Here is a 12,353-nt window from a genome sequence, read left to right on the forward strand (position 1 = left end):
ACTGATAGCTTCAGCCTCCCAAGATGTATCCCACCATGTACCATCGCTGATCTCCTGTTTGATATACTTGATCAATTTTAGTCCAGGCAGCTCAAAGGTACATCATACTAGTGCAGTGCTTTTCGGAGGGTAGGCCTACATTTGTGCTGTATCATTGCAACCATGCTGATGTCAGGTCAGGTAGAGGTGAAGGATATCCATTCTCCAGCTAAATGGACCCTAACCTAATAACGCCTGTGACACATTTAATGATAAGGTGCTCTATCTCCAACCACCACTTTACAACAACTGGCGTCTTCACAGCTACACAAACAACAACATTAAGGATTTGGCAGATAAGGAGTTGTTTCTGTTTTATCTTGTATTTCCTAAGATTAGATCAAAGATAGGTAACATACGCACACACAGACACACACAGACAATCTGCGGAAGTGAATCAGATCAAGAGGAACATCATGTCTGTTTTTATCTGTCGTCGTCTTTAATCAAATCTAGGATAACTGTGAGGCCAGGCTTGGACTGATTTGGCCATAAAACCATAGGGAACGCTCAATTCTTCCCCAGTATTCTTTGTGCCCCATGGCTAAACTGTATTCTATTTCACTCTGATTCCATAAATCCAATTGACATGTGGGTTTTATCTTGTGGATGTGCCCCACAGCTAAACCCTTAACTCAACCTTATTGTGGCTATTTCTCAAACAGGACATTTTGGGTTTGAATAGCTGCAAGAACAAGCCGATATTTTCCTTATTATCCATTAGGTTGTAATGATTCCAATATGACGGTAAGATCGCTGAAAATAAAATGAAGGGTAAAGCGATAGGGAGAGTATAAGATTTAGCAGGAGACAGTGATTGTGAGATAGAGATGGGGGGAGAGAGAGAGTAAATGGGAGCGACATCTCAGTCATGGAGGTGAGGATGATCGGAGTTCAAGCTAATCATTGACAAAATTATCATGCGTCTGCCTCAAAGGTGTGTGCGGGTGCGTGTGCTCCTGAGTGTATGAGTCAGTGTTTGTGAGTGTGGTTGTGCGTGTACAATGTATGGTATGTGTCAGAAAGAGGGAGGGGAGAGAAAAGGAGGGAGGTAGAGAGAGAGAGAGATAGGGAAGTCCAACCAGGTTAGCCTGTCAGATGGATACTGCACACCTCCTGGGCTCCACATGTAGACGCCTCAGTCTCCTGTACTCGTTCACTTCAATCCCTTCATCTTCTAATCTTCATCATGGATCCCTCACCTTCTCAACATCCGGACCCCTGATACTTACACAGAAACAGTCCCTCAGACAGAGACCAGCTTATTTCTTCTAAAGGATTTTGGAAAACTCTTGAGAGCATAATTCTTCTTCTTCAGGCTCCAATATGGCAACATACCTTTTCTCCCTCTTCCTGACAGTGATTGTCTGGCGCGGGGATTTCTGTTCCCTGGGGGAGGGCAGGAGACAGTGGCAGCAGCCCACCACCCCAGAGCCCTTCACCCAGAGCCAGTCCTTCTTCCATGGGAACTTCCCTCCAGGGTTCCTCTGGGGTACGGGGACCTCTGCCTTCCAGACCGAGGGGGCCTGGGACTGTGACAGTAAAGGCCCCTCAATCTGGGATCACTTCACCCACTCAGTCCCCCACCGAGGTGATGGAGGTGTCGCTGACACGGCCAGTGACGGCTACAACCGCTGGGAGGAGGACGTTGAGGCGCTGGGTTACCTCGGGGTGCGCTCTTACGCCTTCTCCCTGTCCTGGCCCCGAATCTTCCCCGACGGTGTTGCCACAGGTCAGCCCAATAAGGTGGCTGTGGAGCACTATGGGAGACTGCTCGACAGGCTCCTGGAGAGGGGAATTGAGCCGGTGGTCACCCTGTTCCACTGGGACCTTCCCCAGGCCCTGCAGGAGCACTACGGGGGGTGGAGGAATGACACCCTGGTGGGTTTGTTTGATGCATACGCTGCCTTCTGTTTTCGAATGTACGGGGGCCGTGTGAGGTACTGGGTCACCATACACAACCCCTACCTGGTGGCTGTCCAGGGGTACGGGACAGGGGTGCACGCGCCTGGAGAGACAGGCGACGCCACCGCCCCCTTCAATGTGGCCCACAACCTCATCAAGGTAAGGCAGGGTCAAGGGTTAAGGGTCAGAAGATGAAGTTGCCCCATAGTCGATGAGCTTAGGTCAGTTTATTGTTTTCCCTCCAATGGGAATGGTTAGGATTTCATAAAGAAAAGTTGTTACTAGTTCTGTGTCAAAGGGCAATGGATTATTTGTACCCATTTGGGAGAGGGGTCAGGGGGTTGAGTTGTAAATTCGAACCCTTTGGATAGACTGACTCGTGTGAAAGGGTCTGTTGAACAGACCATAGTACAGACTAAGACCCCGTTTAGTCAGACAGCCTGTTACTGAACTTCGTACTTCTGTGGGTTTTATCAGCTGATGTCGTCAGTGAATGGTTGCGTCTTTCATTGGGTTCAAGACATTGCAAAGAAAATGAGTGAAGACATAACACTTGAATAGCCATGGTACATGCTGTGCTTTATTCAGTCAATCAGGTTAAACTAATCCAAATGGTTTTATGTTGTGATATTCAATATTCACTGTGCTCCTTCAGCAGCTATTAGCAGTCATTGACCTCTTGGTAAAAAGTGTGTTTACCTTCTGCCATGAGAGGTTTATTTCAGCTGCAGTACTGTGATTAGTAAACAGGACACTTAAGGAGCCACTGGGGGTCAAAGTCTGTGACAGCAACAGTTTTGCGGCTTCATTAATAATCAGCTTTGTCCCAGTGCATATTCACACTGTACAGGTCCGATGTTTGTAGTATGTGTAATGTCTCTGCCATAATGCAATGCATGTAACAGACCTCCATTTGATTTATTTCTAATGTTATTTTCATTTCCAGGCGCATGCCAAAGCGTGGCACACCTATGACACCTACTTCCGGCCGACTCAGAATGGTCAGGTGTCCATCGTCTTGGGTTCCCATTGGATGGAGCCTAAGAGAGACCAAGTCACACCGGTCAATATCGAACTCTGCCAGCAGTCCATGGAGGCGGTGCTTGGCTGGTTCGCCAATCCCATTTTCAGTGATGGGGACTACCCAGCTTCCATGAGATCCACCCACAGGGGGATTCTGCCTGAGTTCACCCCAGAGGAGAAGCACTGGGTGCGGGGAACGGCTGACTTCTTTTCCCTGTCCTTTGGGCCTAACAACCTGCGTCTGGGCCGGAGTCTAGCCCACTATGGGCAGACTGTGTACCCGGACATGCGGCGGGTGCTGGGCTGGGTGAGGCTGGAGTATGGGGACCTGCCTGTGCTGGTGGCGGAGGGGGGCTGGTTCTCAGCTGCAGCTGTGGAGAGGGAGGATACAGATGCCATCTACCTGATGAAGAGGTTCATCAACCAGGTGCTGCAAGGTGAGGAGGGGGCAAGGAGGAGGAGGCCGAGGATGGGGGGCGGGATTTCGGAAAACAGAGGTCAACAAGAGAGAGTACATACAGTACCAGTCAAAAGTTTAGACAGACCTACTCATTCATGGGTTTTTATTTATTTTTACTATTTTCTACTTTGTAGAATAATAGTGAAGACCTCCAATCTAGGAAATAACACATATGGAATCATGTAGTAACCAAAAAAGTGTTAAACAAATTGGTAGACACCCTTTGTCTTGATGGCAGCTTTGCACACTCTTGACATTCTCTCAACCAGCTTCATGAGGTAGTCACCTGGAAGGCATTTCAATTAACAGGTGTGCCTTGTTAAAAGTTAATTTGTGGAATTTCTTTCCTTCTTAATGCGTTTGAGCCAATCAGTTGTGTTGTGACAAGGTAGTATACAGAAGATAGACCTATTTGGTAAACAACCAAGTCCATATTATGGCAAGAACAGCTCAAATGAGCGAAGAAAAACAACAGTCCATCATTATTTTGGGGCGGCAGGTAGCCTAGCGTTGGGCCAGTAACCGAAAGGTTGCTGGATCGAATCCCCGAGCTGACAAGGTAAAAATCTGTCGTTCTGCCCCTGAACAAGGCAGTTAACCCACTGTTCCCTGGTAGGCCGTCATTGTAAATAAGAATTTGTTCTTAACTGACTTTCCTAGTTAAAGAAAGGTAAAAAAAAAAAAATGAAGGTCAGTCAATGTGGAAGATTTCAAGAACTTTGAAAGTTTCTTCAAGTGCAGTCGCAAAAACCATAAATCGCTATGATGAAACTGGTTCTCATGAGGACCGCCACAGGAAAGAAAGACCCAGAGTTACCTCTGCTGCAAAGGATAAGTTCATTAGAGTTACCAGCCTCAGAGATTGCAGCACAAATAAATGCTTCACAGAGTTCAAGTAACAGACACGAGACTGCGTGAATCAGACTTTCATGCATGAATAGCTGCAAAGAAACCATTACTAAAGGACACCAATAAGAAGAAGGGACTTGCTTGGGCCAAGAAACCAGGCAATGGATAATAGACTGGTGGAAATCTGTCCTTTTGAGTCCTAATTTGAGATTATTGGTTCCAACCGCTGTGTCTTTGTGAGACGCAGAGTAGGTGAATAGATAAACTCCACATGTGTGGTTCTCACCGTGAAGCATGGAGGAGGTGTGATGTGTGGGGGTGCTTTGCTGGTGACACTGTCTGTGATTTCTTTACAATTCAAGGCACACTTAACCAGCATGGCTACCACAGCATTCTGCAGTGATACGCCATCCCATCTGGTTTGTGCTTAGTGGGACTATCATTTGTTTTTCAACAGGACAATGACCCAACGCACCTTCATGCTGTGTAAGGGCTATATGACCAAGAAGGAGAATAATGGAGTGCTGCATCAGATGAGCTAGCCTCCACAATCACCCAACCTCAACCCAATTGAGATGGTTTGGGATGAGTTGGACCGCAGAGTGAAGGAAAAGCAGCCAACAAGTGCTCAGCATATGTGGGAACTCCTTCAATACTGTTGGAAAAGAATTCCAGGTGAAGCTGGTTGAGAGAATGCCAAGAGTGTGCAAAGCTGTCATCAAGGCAAAGGTTGGCTACTTTGAAGAATCTAAAATCTAAAATATATTTTGATTTGTTTAACACTTTTTTGATTCCTACATGATTCCATATGTGTTATTTCATAGTTTTGATGTCTTCACTATTATTCTACAATGTAGAAAATAGTAAAAAATAAAGAAAAACCCTTGAATGTGTAGGTGTATCCAAACTTTTGACTGGTACTATACATTTAACCTCTGAACTGTTGTGCTATTTGTACCTCTTTGGTAACAGTGCGTCCTCATCTCCTTCGTTCTGTGTTTGTCTGTGTCCAGCGATGGTGTTTGACGGTGTCAGAGTGTTTGGCTACACAGCCTGGTCTCTGGTGGATGGTTTTGAGTGGAACTACGGCTACAGTGTGAGACGAGGTCTGTTCTACCTAGACTTCAGCCAGGCCAACAGAACCAGGGTTCCCAAGACCACTGCTCAGTTCTACAGGCAGGTCATCAAGGACAACGGTTTCCTCAGTGATGAGATCACCGGAGAGGTCAAAGGGCGTTTCCCATGTGACTTCCACTGGGGCGTGGCCGACTCCAGTCTACAGGTGAGGGGATGAGAAGGGGAAGAAAGGACACGAGAGAGGGAGGAGAAAGGAAAGAGAGGGTGATGTTAATTTTGCAAAACTGCTCTGCCTTCGTTGCTTTTGATCTCGAACAGAACAATAAGCAAGCTAGACGATGCAAACAAAAACAAAAACCTATATATTTCTTCTTTTATCAAAGGTCAATTTCTATCCCTTCTCCCCTCAATTCACCGACCCCCACCTGTACAGCTGGAACCTGACAGGGGATGGGGCACTGCGTCCTGTCCAAGGGGTCAACCTCCACATCAGGGGGGCACAGTGCACTGACTACCTGGCCATCAGTGGTCACGTGAGCCTCTTTAAGTCCACAGGGGCATCTCACTACCTCTTCGCCCTCAACTGGTCCCTAATCCTTTCCCAAGGAGATCTGTCTAATGTGGACACAGAGGCCCTAAGGTAGAGACACAAACTGTATAATGTGTATTCAAATGTTTACCATACATGCACACATGCAAACACACACTAAAATGCACGCCTGTATGCATACATACTTTGCATTTCAAACTCTTTCTAACAGGTACTACCGCTGCTTCCTCACCGAACTCCACAAGCAGGGCCTGGAGGCTGTGGTCACCCTCTACTACCCTACTAACAGAGTCCCTCCGCTGGGCTTGCCCAGCCCGCTGCATGCCTCTGGCGGTTGGCTGAACCAGAGCACGGTGGAGGCCTTCCAGCGCTATGCAGCCCTCTGCTACAGGGAGCTGGGGCCCTGGGTGAGCTACTGGATTACCATCAATGAGCCCAACAGACTAGTGGATGCCTACAAGATCGGGGAGGAGCAGCATCTGGCAGCCCATAATCTCCTCCTGGCCCATGCTAGGGCCTTTAGGCTTTATGAGAGGGAGTATCTCAGCCAACAGGGAGGCCTGGTATCCCTGGCCCTGCACGCAGACTGGGTAGAACCCGCCAACCCCTTCCTGGAGTCACATGCAACAGCCGCTCAGAGATTCCTGTTGTTTGAGCTTGGTCGTTTCCTAGACCCACTACTAGGGGGCAGAGAGGGGGAGGGTAAGAGTGGTAGGTACCCTCCAGAGGTGAGGAGGTACTTGGAGGAGAGGGCAAGGGTGATGGGCCTCCCTGGATCCCCACTACCGCACTTCACCGCCCGGGAAAAAGAGGAGCTAGGAGGGGCGCTGGGCTTCATTGCACTGAACCACTTCACCACACGTCTCGTGTCACCACGTCCCCAGTCTCCTCAGACTGCCCCACCTATCCCCCAGCAACCTCCAGACCATGGCTGCCTGCTGATGTCTGACCACACCTGGGCCTCCTCTGGTCTGGAGCAGGCAGTGGTCCCCTGGGGCCTCCGGAGGGTGCTGCGCTGGGTAAAGGAGAGGTATGGAGGGGCCCTGCCTGTTGTAGTCACAGCCAGTGGGGTGGATGACCAGGCCCCTGTAAATGATCTGCTCAGGCAGCACTACATCAGGAATTACCTGCAGGAGGCCCTCAAAGGTGAGCCTCTCTCTAACCTCCTCAAACTCCCTTCAAACCCTCCAACTCCATTCCAATGATAACCCACTAGTTTGTTCTTATCAGAAATAACCCTTGAGGTACTATACTTATTTCTATTGTTCGAAATAAACAGACCTCCTCTCTGCAGTTTCTTCTGCAGACAGGTAGAGTAGGGCACTCATTAGCAGCTTTAAGTTTGAGAGGTCGAAGGTGATTTTTCTCACAGCTCATTTCCTAACACACCACAGCGCACGGCCGTATCACATGAGCCCCCTCATAAAACTCATGGACCTTGCTGTATAAGAAACCTTTGAGCTCATAAAGTTCATCCCAGTGAGAACTGTCCTGTCCTGTACTGAACTAAACGTTCTGTGCAGTACTTTAGCCACAATATAGCTTCAATTGGTTTATGGCCCCCCACACAGGCTACAGCTTCTCTGTTGACATTGCTTTTCTGTATGTAGAAAGAGGGATTCTGAACTCACCTCTCCCTGTTTTCGCTCCTCTCCAGCTCGTCAGTTGGATGGAGTCAACCTAAAGGGCTTCTACGTCTGGAAGCTGCAGGATCGACACGTCCCTGAGTTCGGCCTCTTCACCTCTTCCCACCACCAGTCCCGACCCAAAGCCTCCATTGCAGCCTACAGAGAGATCATCGAGCGCAGCGGTTTCCCTGGCAACAACGTCACATCCTCCTGTAGGATCATTGACCGCAGGGCGGTGTGTTCCATCTGCGCTCGCATCTCAGAGAACAAACTGCTGCTGTTCTTCGCTGCATGTCTCCTCCTTACGTTAGCTATGCTGGTGGGGGTCGTCATCGTCGTCGTCAGGGGGAAGAGGACTAGGAGGAGGAGGAGGGTGGGTTTGCCGGTGTGTCCCATCCCGCTCGGGAGGAAGTGTCAGCCGTGGGAGAGAGTGTCACTACAGAGTGTGACGGATAGGACCCGCGTGGTCCGCCGTTAGTCAGGGCCTCATTCATACTGAGTTTTTTCCTGTTGTAGTGGCCTGCAGGTTTTACACACAAGCCAAGCTTCTGGGAGAGCGCGATGATCCCCTTTTGAGTAGTGGTTCTTAGGGACAGGTCTAGGATCAGCTTACCCTCCCCAAAGCCTGACTTTGAACTTCGAGGAAAAACTACAAATTTAGATCAGTGTCTAGGGGGCAACTTCATTATACTCCACAAGCCCAATGGGACTGTGCTCAACGCGGCGGGATCAGCAAGGGCCAAGGGGTCATCTTCCCCGAGTGACAAGTAGAGTCTGTCTGTCTGAGCCCTAGACATCCCACATATTGATGATCAATGTACAGGCAATTAACATAATTGACTGTATGTAGGCTATATGTTATCACAGACAAGAATATGATGTTGCCATGGGACTGTTTTGTTGTTTCGTTGTCAGGAGTTGGCTATAACTTGACATCTTCTATGAATGCTGCTGTTGTGATGTACTGATCATGTATTGTGTACAAGACTGGCCTGTTAGTAGGACTTGTTGGTGTGTGTCATTGTGTGTCCTCACCTGTCTTATAATTTCGTGGGTACTTATATTTGTCCTATTTCACACGTGTACAAGTGTGTACAAGTGTGAATTTCTACGTGTGAATTGTAAATGTTTTACATTTTTTGGCATATCCCAACTCTCCCTGAGACACCCTCGGAGAGTCTTTTGTATATTTGTAATAAGACGCTCCTAACATAGGGAGTCTGCGCTGATGGCAGTAGTGGTTTTCTCTCTGTGCTCCAGAGACAAAACCACTTGAACATGTTATCTACAAATGGCTAACTCAAGCACTTATTATAATTTATTATTGTCAATGATTGTGCAACTTTTTTTGTGAAGATGATGTGCAATGTTTGCTGAGTTCAAAACATTTTATTCTGTAAATGAATCCAAAATAATGAATTATATATGAAATAAAATGAAATCGTTGTGCCAGAAGTTGCTGCTCTATGTGGGCACTGATTCCTTCAGACACTGCTGCCCCCTAGTGGGGGTCTTATGTCCCAAAACTGGTTCAGGGCCCTTGATAAGAAAATAGAGAGAGAATTAAGAGAGAGAGAATTGGTAGAGAGAGAATTGAATTTAGAGAGAGAGAACTGGGAGAGAGAGAATTTAAGTGAGAGAGAGAGAATTTAATTGAGAGTGAGAAAGAGCGAGAGAGAGGTTGAATCCAAGATGGCGTAGCAGTGCAGATGTTGTTTGTTGTCTCATGTACATTTTTTTTGTCTTTTTTTGTATATATTTCAATTTCTTTTTCCATTTTTAAATTAAATATACCTTCCGGCAAACCGCCTCACCCAATGTGATACGAATCTGGTATTTTAAGACATTATAGCTAGAACCTCCATCAGCTATCCATCAGCTAGCCATCAGAAGCTATCCAGCTAATTAGCTACTAGCTATTTAGTCATTGTTAGCGGCCTTTACCTTTAGCTCAGACACCATCCACTATTAGCTTGGATAATACTTGCCAGTCTGCACAGCACAATATCAACCCTGAGCATACCAGACTGCTTTTCTCCACTACAACACCGGATTCCTGCCGTAAGCCCTGGACCATTACTCCTGATCATCGCAGCTAGCTAGCTGCTACCGAGTGGCCCAGCCCCGAAGCTAGCCTTGAGCCAGGCCCATCTCCCGGCCTGCTCAGTGGACCCTATGATCACTCGGCTATACAGTTGATGCCTCCCGGACTCTTCACTAACACGACTAGAATCCACTACATCACTGGATTCCTGCTGTAAGCTCTGGACCTTTGCATCGGATCATCGCAGCTAGCTGCTACCGAGTAGCTATAGTGGCTAACTCCCTTGTCCCGAAGCTAGCACCAGTTAGTCTCGAACCAGGCACATCTCTCGGCTAGCAAACAAAATTACTCCAGCTACAATACCTCTTTTGCCAATTGGACTGGACCCTTTGTCGACACGGAGCCCCGCCATCACGACTGGTCTGCCGACGTAATTCCGTTGGATGTGCCCTCAACCGGCCTTAGCCGGACGTCGGTGAAGACGTTTCTGCTAGCCCCGGCCTGCTAACTTTATGAACGCCGTGTCTCCCGCTTGCTAGCGTAGAACTCTGCAGGCTAGCGGTTTCCCTGTTTCATCTATTGCTGTTCACTGGACCCTATGATCACTTGGCTACATAACTGATGCCTGCTGTACTGTTCATTAATCACGGTACTCCATTTAGTTAATTTTGTTTATCTGTCGGCCCCAGCCTCGAACTCAGGCCCTGTGTGTAGTTAACTGACCCTCTCTGCCCATTCATCACCATTTTACCTGTTGTTGTTGTCTTAGCTGATTAGCTGTTGTTGTCTTACCCGTTGTTGTCTTAGCTAGCTCTCCCAATCAACACCTGTGATTGCTTTATGCCTCGCTTTATGTCTCTCTCTAATGTCAATATGCCTTGTATACTGTTGTTTACGGTAGTTATCATTGTTTTATTTTACTGCGGAGCCCCTAGTCCCACTCAACATGACTCAGATACCTATTTTGTCCCACCTCCCACACATACGGTGACCTCACCCAGCATAACTAGTGTGTCCAGAGATGCAACCTCTCTTATCGTCACTCAATGCCTAGGTTTACCTCCACTGTACCCGCACCCTACCATACCCTTCCCTGTCTGTACATAGTGCCCTGAATCTATCCCACCACGCCCAGAAATCTGCTCCTTTTATTCTCTGTCCCCAACACACTCCTCCTCTGTTCCTCGGGTGATGTAGAGGTTAAACCAGGCCCTGTGTGTCCCCAGGTGCTCTCATTTGTTGACTTCTGTAACCGTAAAAGCCTTGGTTTCATGCATGTTAACATCAGAAGCCTCCTCCCTAAATTTGTTTTACTCACTGCTTCAGCACACTCTGCCAACCCTGATGTCCTTGCCGTGTCTGAATCCTGGCTTAGGAAGGCCACCAAAAATTCTGAGATTTCCATCCCCAACTACATTTTCCGTCAAGATAGAGCTGCCAAAGGGGGAGGAGTTGCAATCTACTGCAGAGATAGCCTGTAAAGTTCTGTCATACTTTCCAGGTCTATGCCCAAACAGTTCGAGCTTCTAATTTTAAAAATGAATCTCTTCAGAAATAAGTCTCTCACTGTTGCCGCCTGTTATAGACCCCCCTCAGCCCCCAGCTGTCCCCTGGACACCATATGTGAATTGGTTGCCCTCCATCTATCTTCAGAGTTCATTTTGTTAGGTGACCTAAACTGGGATATGCTTAACACCCCGGCCATCCTACAATCTAAATTAGATGCCCTCAATCTCACACAAATTATCAAGGAACCCACCAGGTACAACCCTAAATCCGTAAACATGGGCACCCTCATAGATGTCATCCTAACTAACTCGCCCTCCAAATACACCTCTGCTGTTTTCAACCAAGATCTCAGCGATCCCTGCCTCATTGCCTACATCCGTTATGTGTCCGCGGTCAAACGACCACCCCTCCTACATTTACATTTATTTTTATTTTTTTCCTCACTGTCAAACACTCCCTAAAACACTTCTGTGAGCAGGCCTTTCTAATCGACCTGGCCCGGGTATCCTGGAAGGATATTGACCTCATCCCGTCAGTAGAGGATGCCTGGTCGTTCTTTAAAAGTAATTTCCTCACCATCTTAAATAAGCATGCCCCTTTCAAAAAATGTAGAACTAAGAACAGATATAGCACTTGGTTCACTCCAGACCTGACTGCCTTCGCAACATCAGCAAGATGCGCAGTCCAATGATGAAAAGATCAGTAGCCTAAAAGTCATAAGCGCTAAGCGTGCTTGATAAATTGTGAAAATTGGCACAAAAGCAATAATGGCATTATAATGAATGTGTCAATATGACAGCAGTCAAAAATAGTCATGTCAGCTCGTGGTTACATGGTGTTTGTCTTCATGCAATGGCATCAGACATCCATGTCACATAAACCACAAAAGCTGGTGAGTGCGTTACTGATGTTGTTTTTTGCTTGAGATGTAGCTCTAAGTGATTACATTTTGTGCTGATAATCGTCCATAGCATTGTCACCGGCTTGTTCTTTCCAAACAGTGCCCCCCCCTCCACTCTTCTCTCCTGTCTCACCTGCTCAGTGGACACGATTCTGTTTTTTTTTGCGCTTAGGCCTCGGAGATGTATGTTCAGGCTGAGGCTCAGAATCAGAAGAATAATCATCCGAGATGTCACGATCGATTCTTCCCCACCATCTGAGTCGTTTTCATTCAGATTTTGTAGCAACGCTAAAGCAGCATGTGCATCCATTCCTCTAGGTCTTCTTGCCATTGTAAATTATGCACGCTCTCACTGTGTACTCCAAGTA

General features: G+C 47.4%; 1 protein-coding gene across 1 annotated transcript; it reads left to right on the top strand.

Annotated features, from left to right (window-relative positions):
- The first annotated feature begins 1,028 nt into the window (after positions 1 to 1,028).
- Positions 1,029 to 8,986, top strand: klb (klotho beta). Its single transcript, XM_014199804.3, has 6 exons — positions 1,029 to 2,103; positions 2,891 to 3,404; positions 5,290 to 5,558; positions 5,737 to 5,993; positions 6,115 to 7,049; positions 7,561 to 8,986. Exons 1-6 carry the CDS (start codon positions 1,366 to 1,368, stop codon positions 8,007 to 8,009), a joined length of 3,162 nt encoding a protein of 1,053 aa, XP_014055279.3. The 5' UTR covers positions 1,029 to 1,365; the 3' UTR covers positions 8,010 to 8,986.
- Positions 8,987 to 12,353: the final 3,367 nt, after the last annotated feature.

Source organism: Salmo salar, chromosome 05, assembly GCF_965601325.2.
Source record: "Salmo salar chromosome 05, fSalSal1, whole genome shotgun sequence".
Classification (NCBI taxonomy): Eukaryota; Metazoa; Chordata; class Actinopteri; order Salmoniformes; family Salmonidae; genus Salmo; species Salmo salar.

Bases quoted from the DNA above. Each gene is read 5' to 3' on its own strand.
- klb (XM_014199804.3), top strand. From the start codon at position 1,366: ATGGCAACATACCTTTTCTCCCTCTTCCTGACAGTGATTGTCTGGCGC. The intron at 5,559-5,736 runs GTGAGGGGATGA...CTTTTATCAAAG, and splicing joins TGGCCGACTCCAGTCTACAG to GTCAATTTCTATCCCTTCTC. The intron at 5,994-6,114 runs GTAGAGACACAA...TCTTTCTAACAG, and splicing joins GTGGACACAGAGGCCCTAAG to GTACTACCGCTGCTTCCTCA.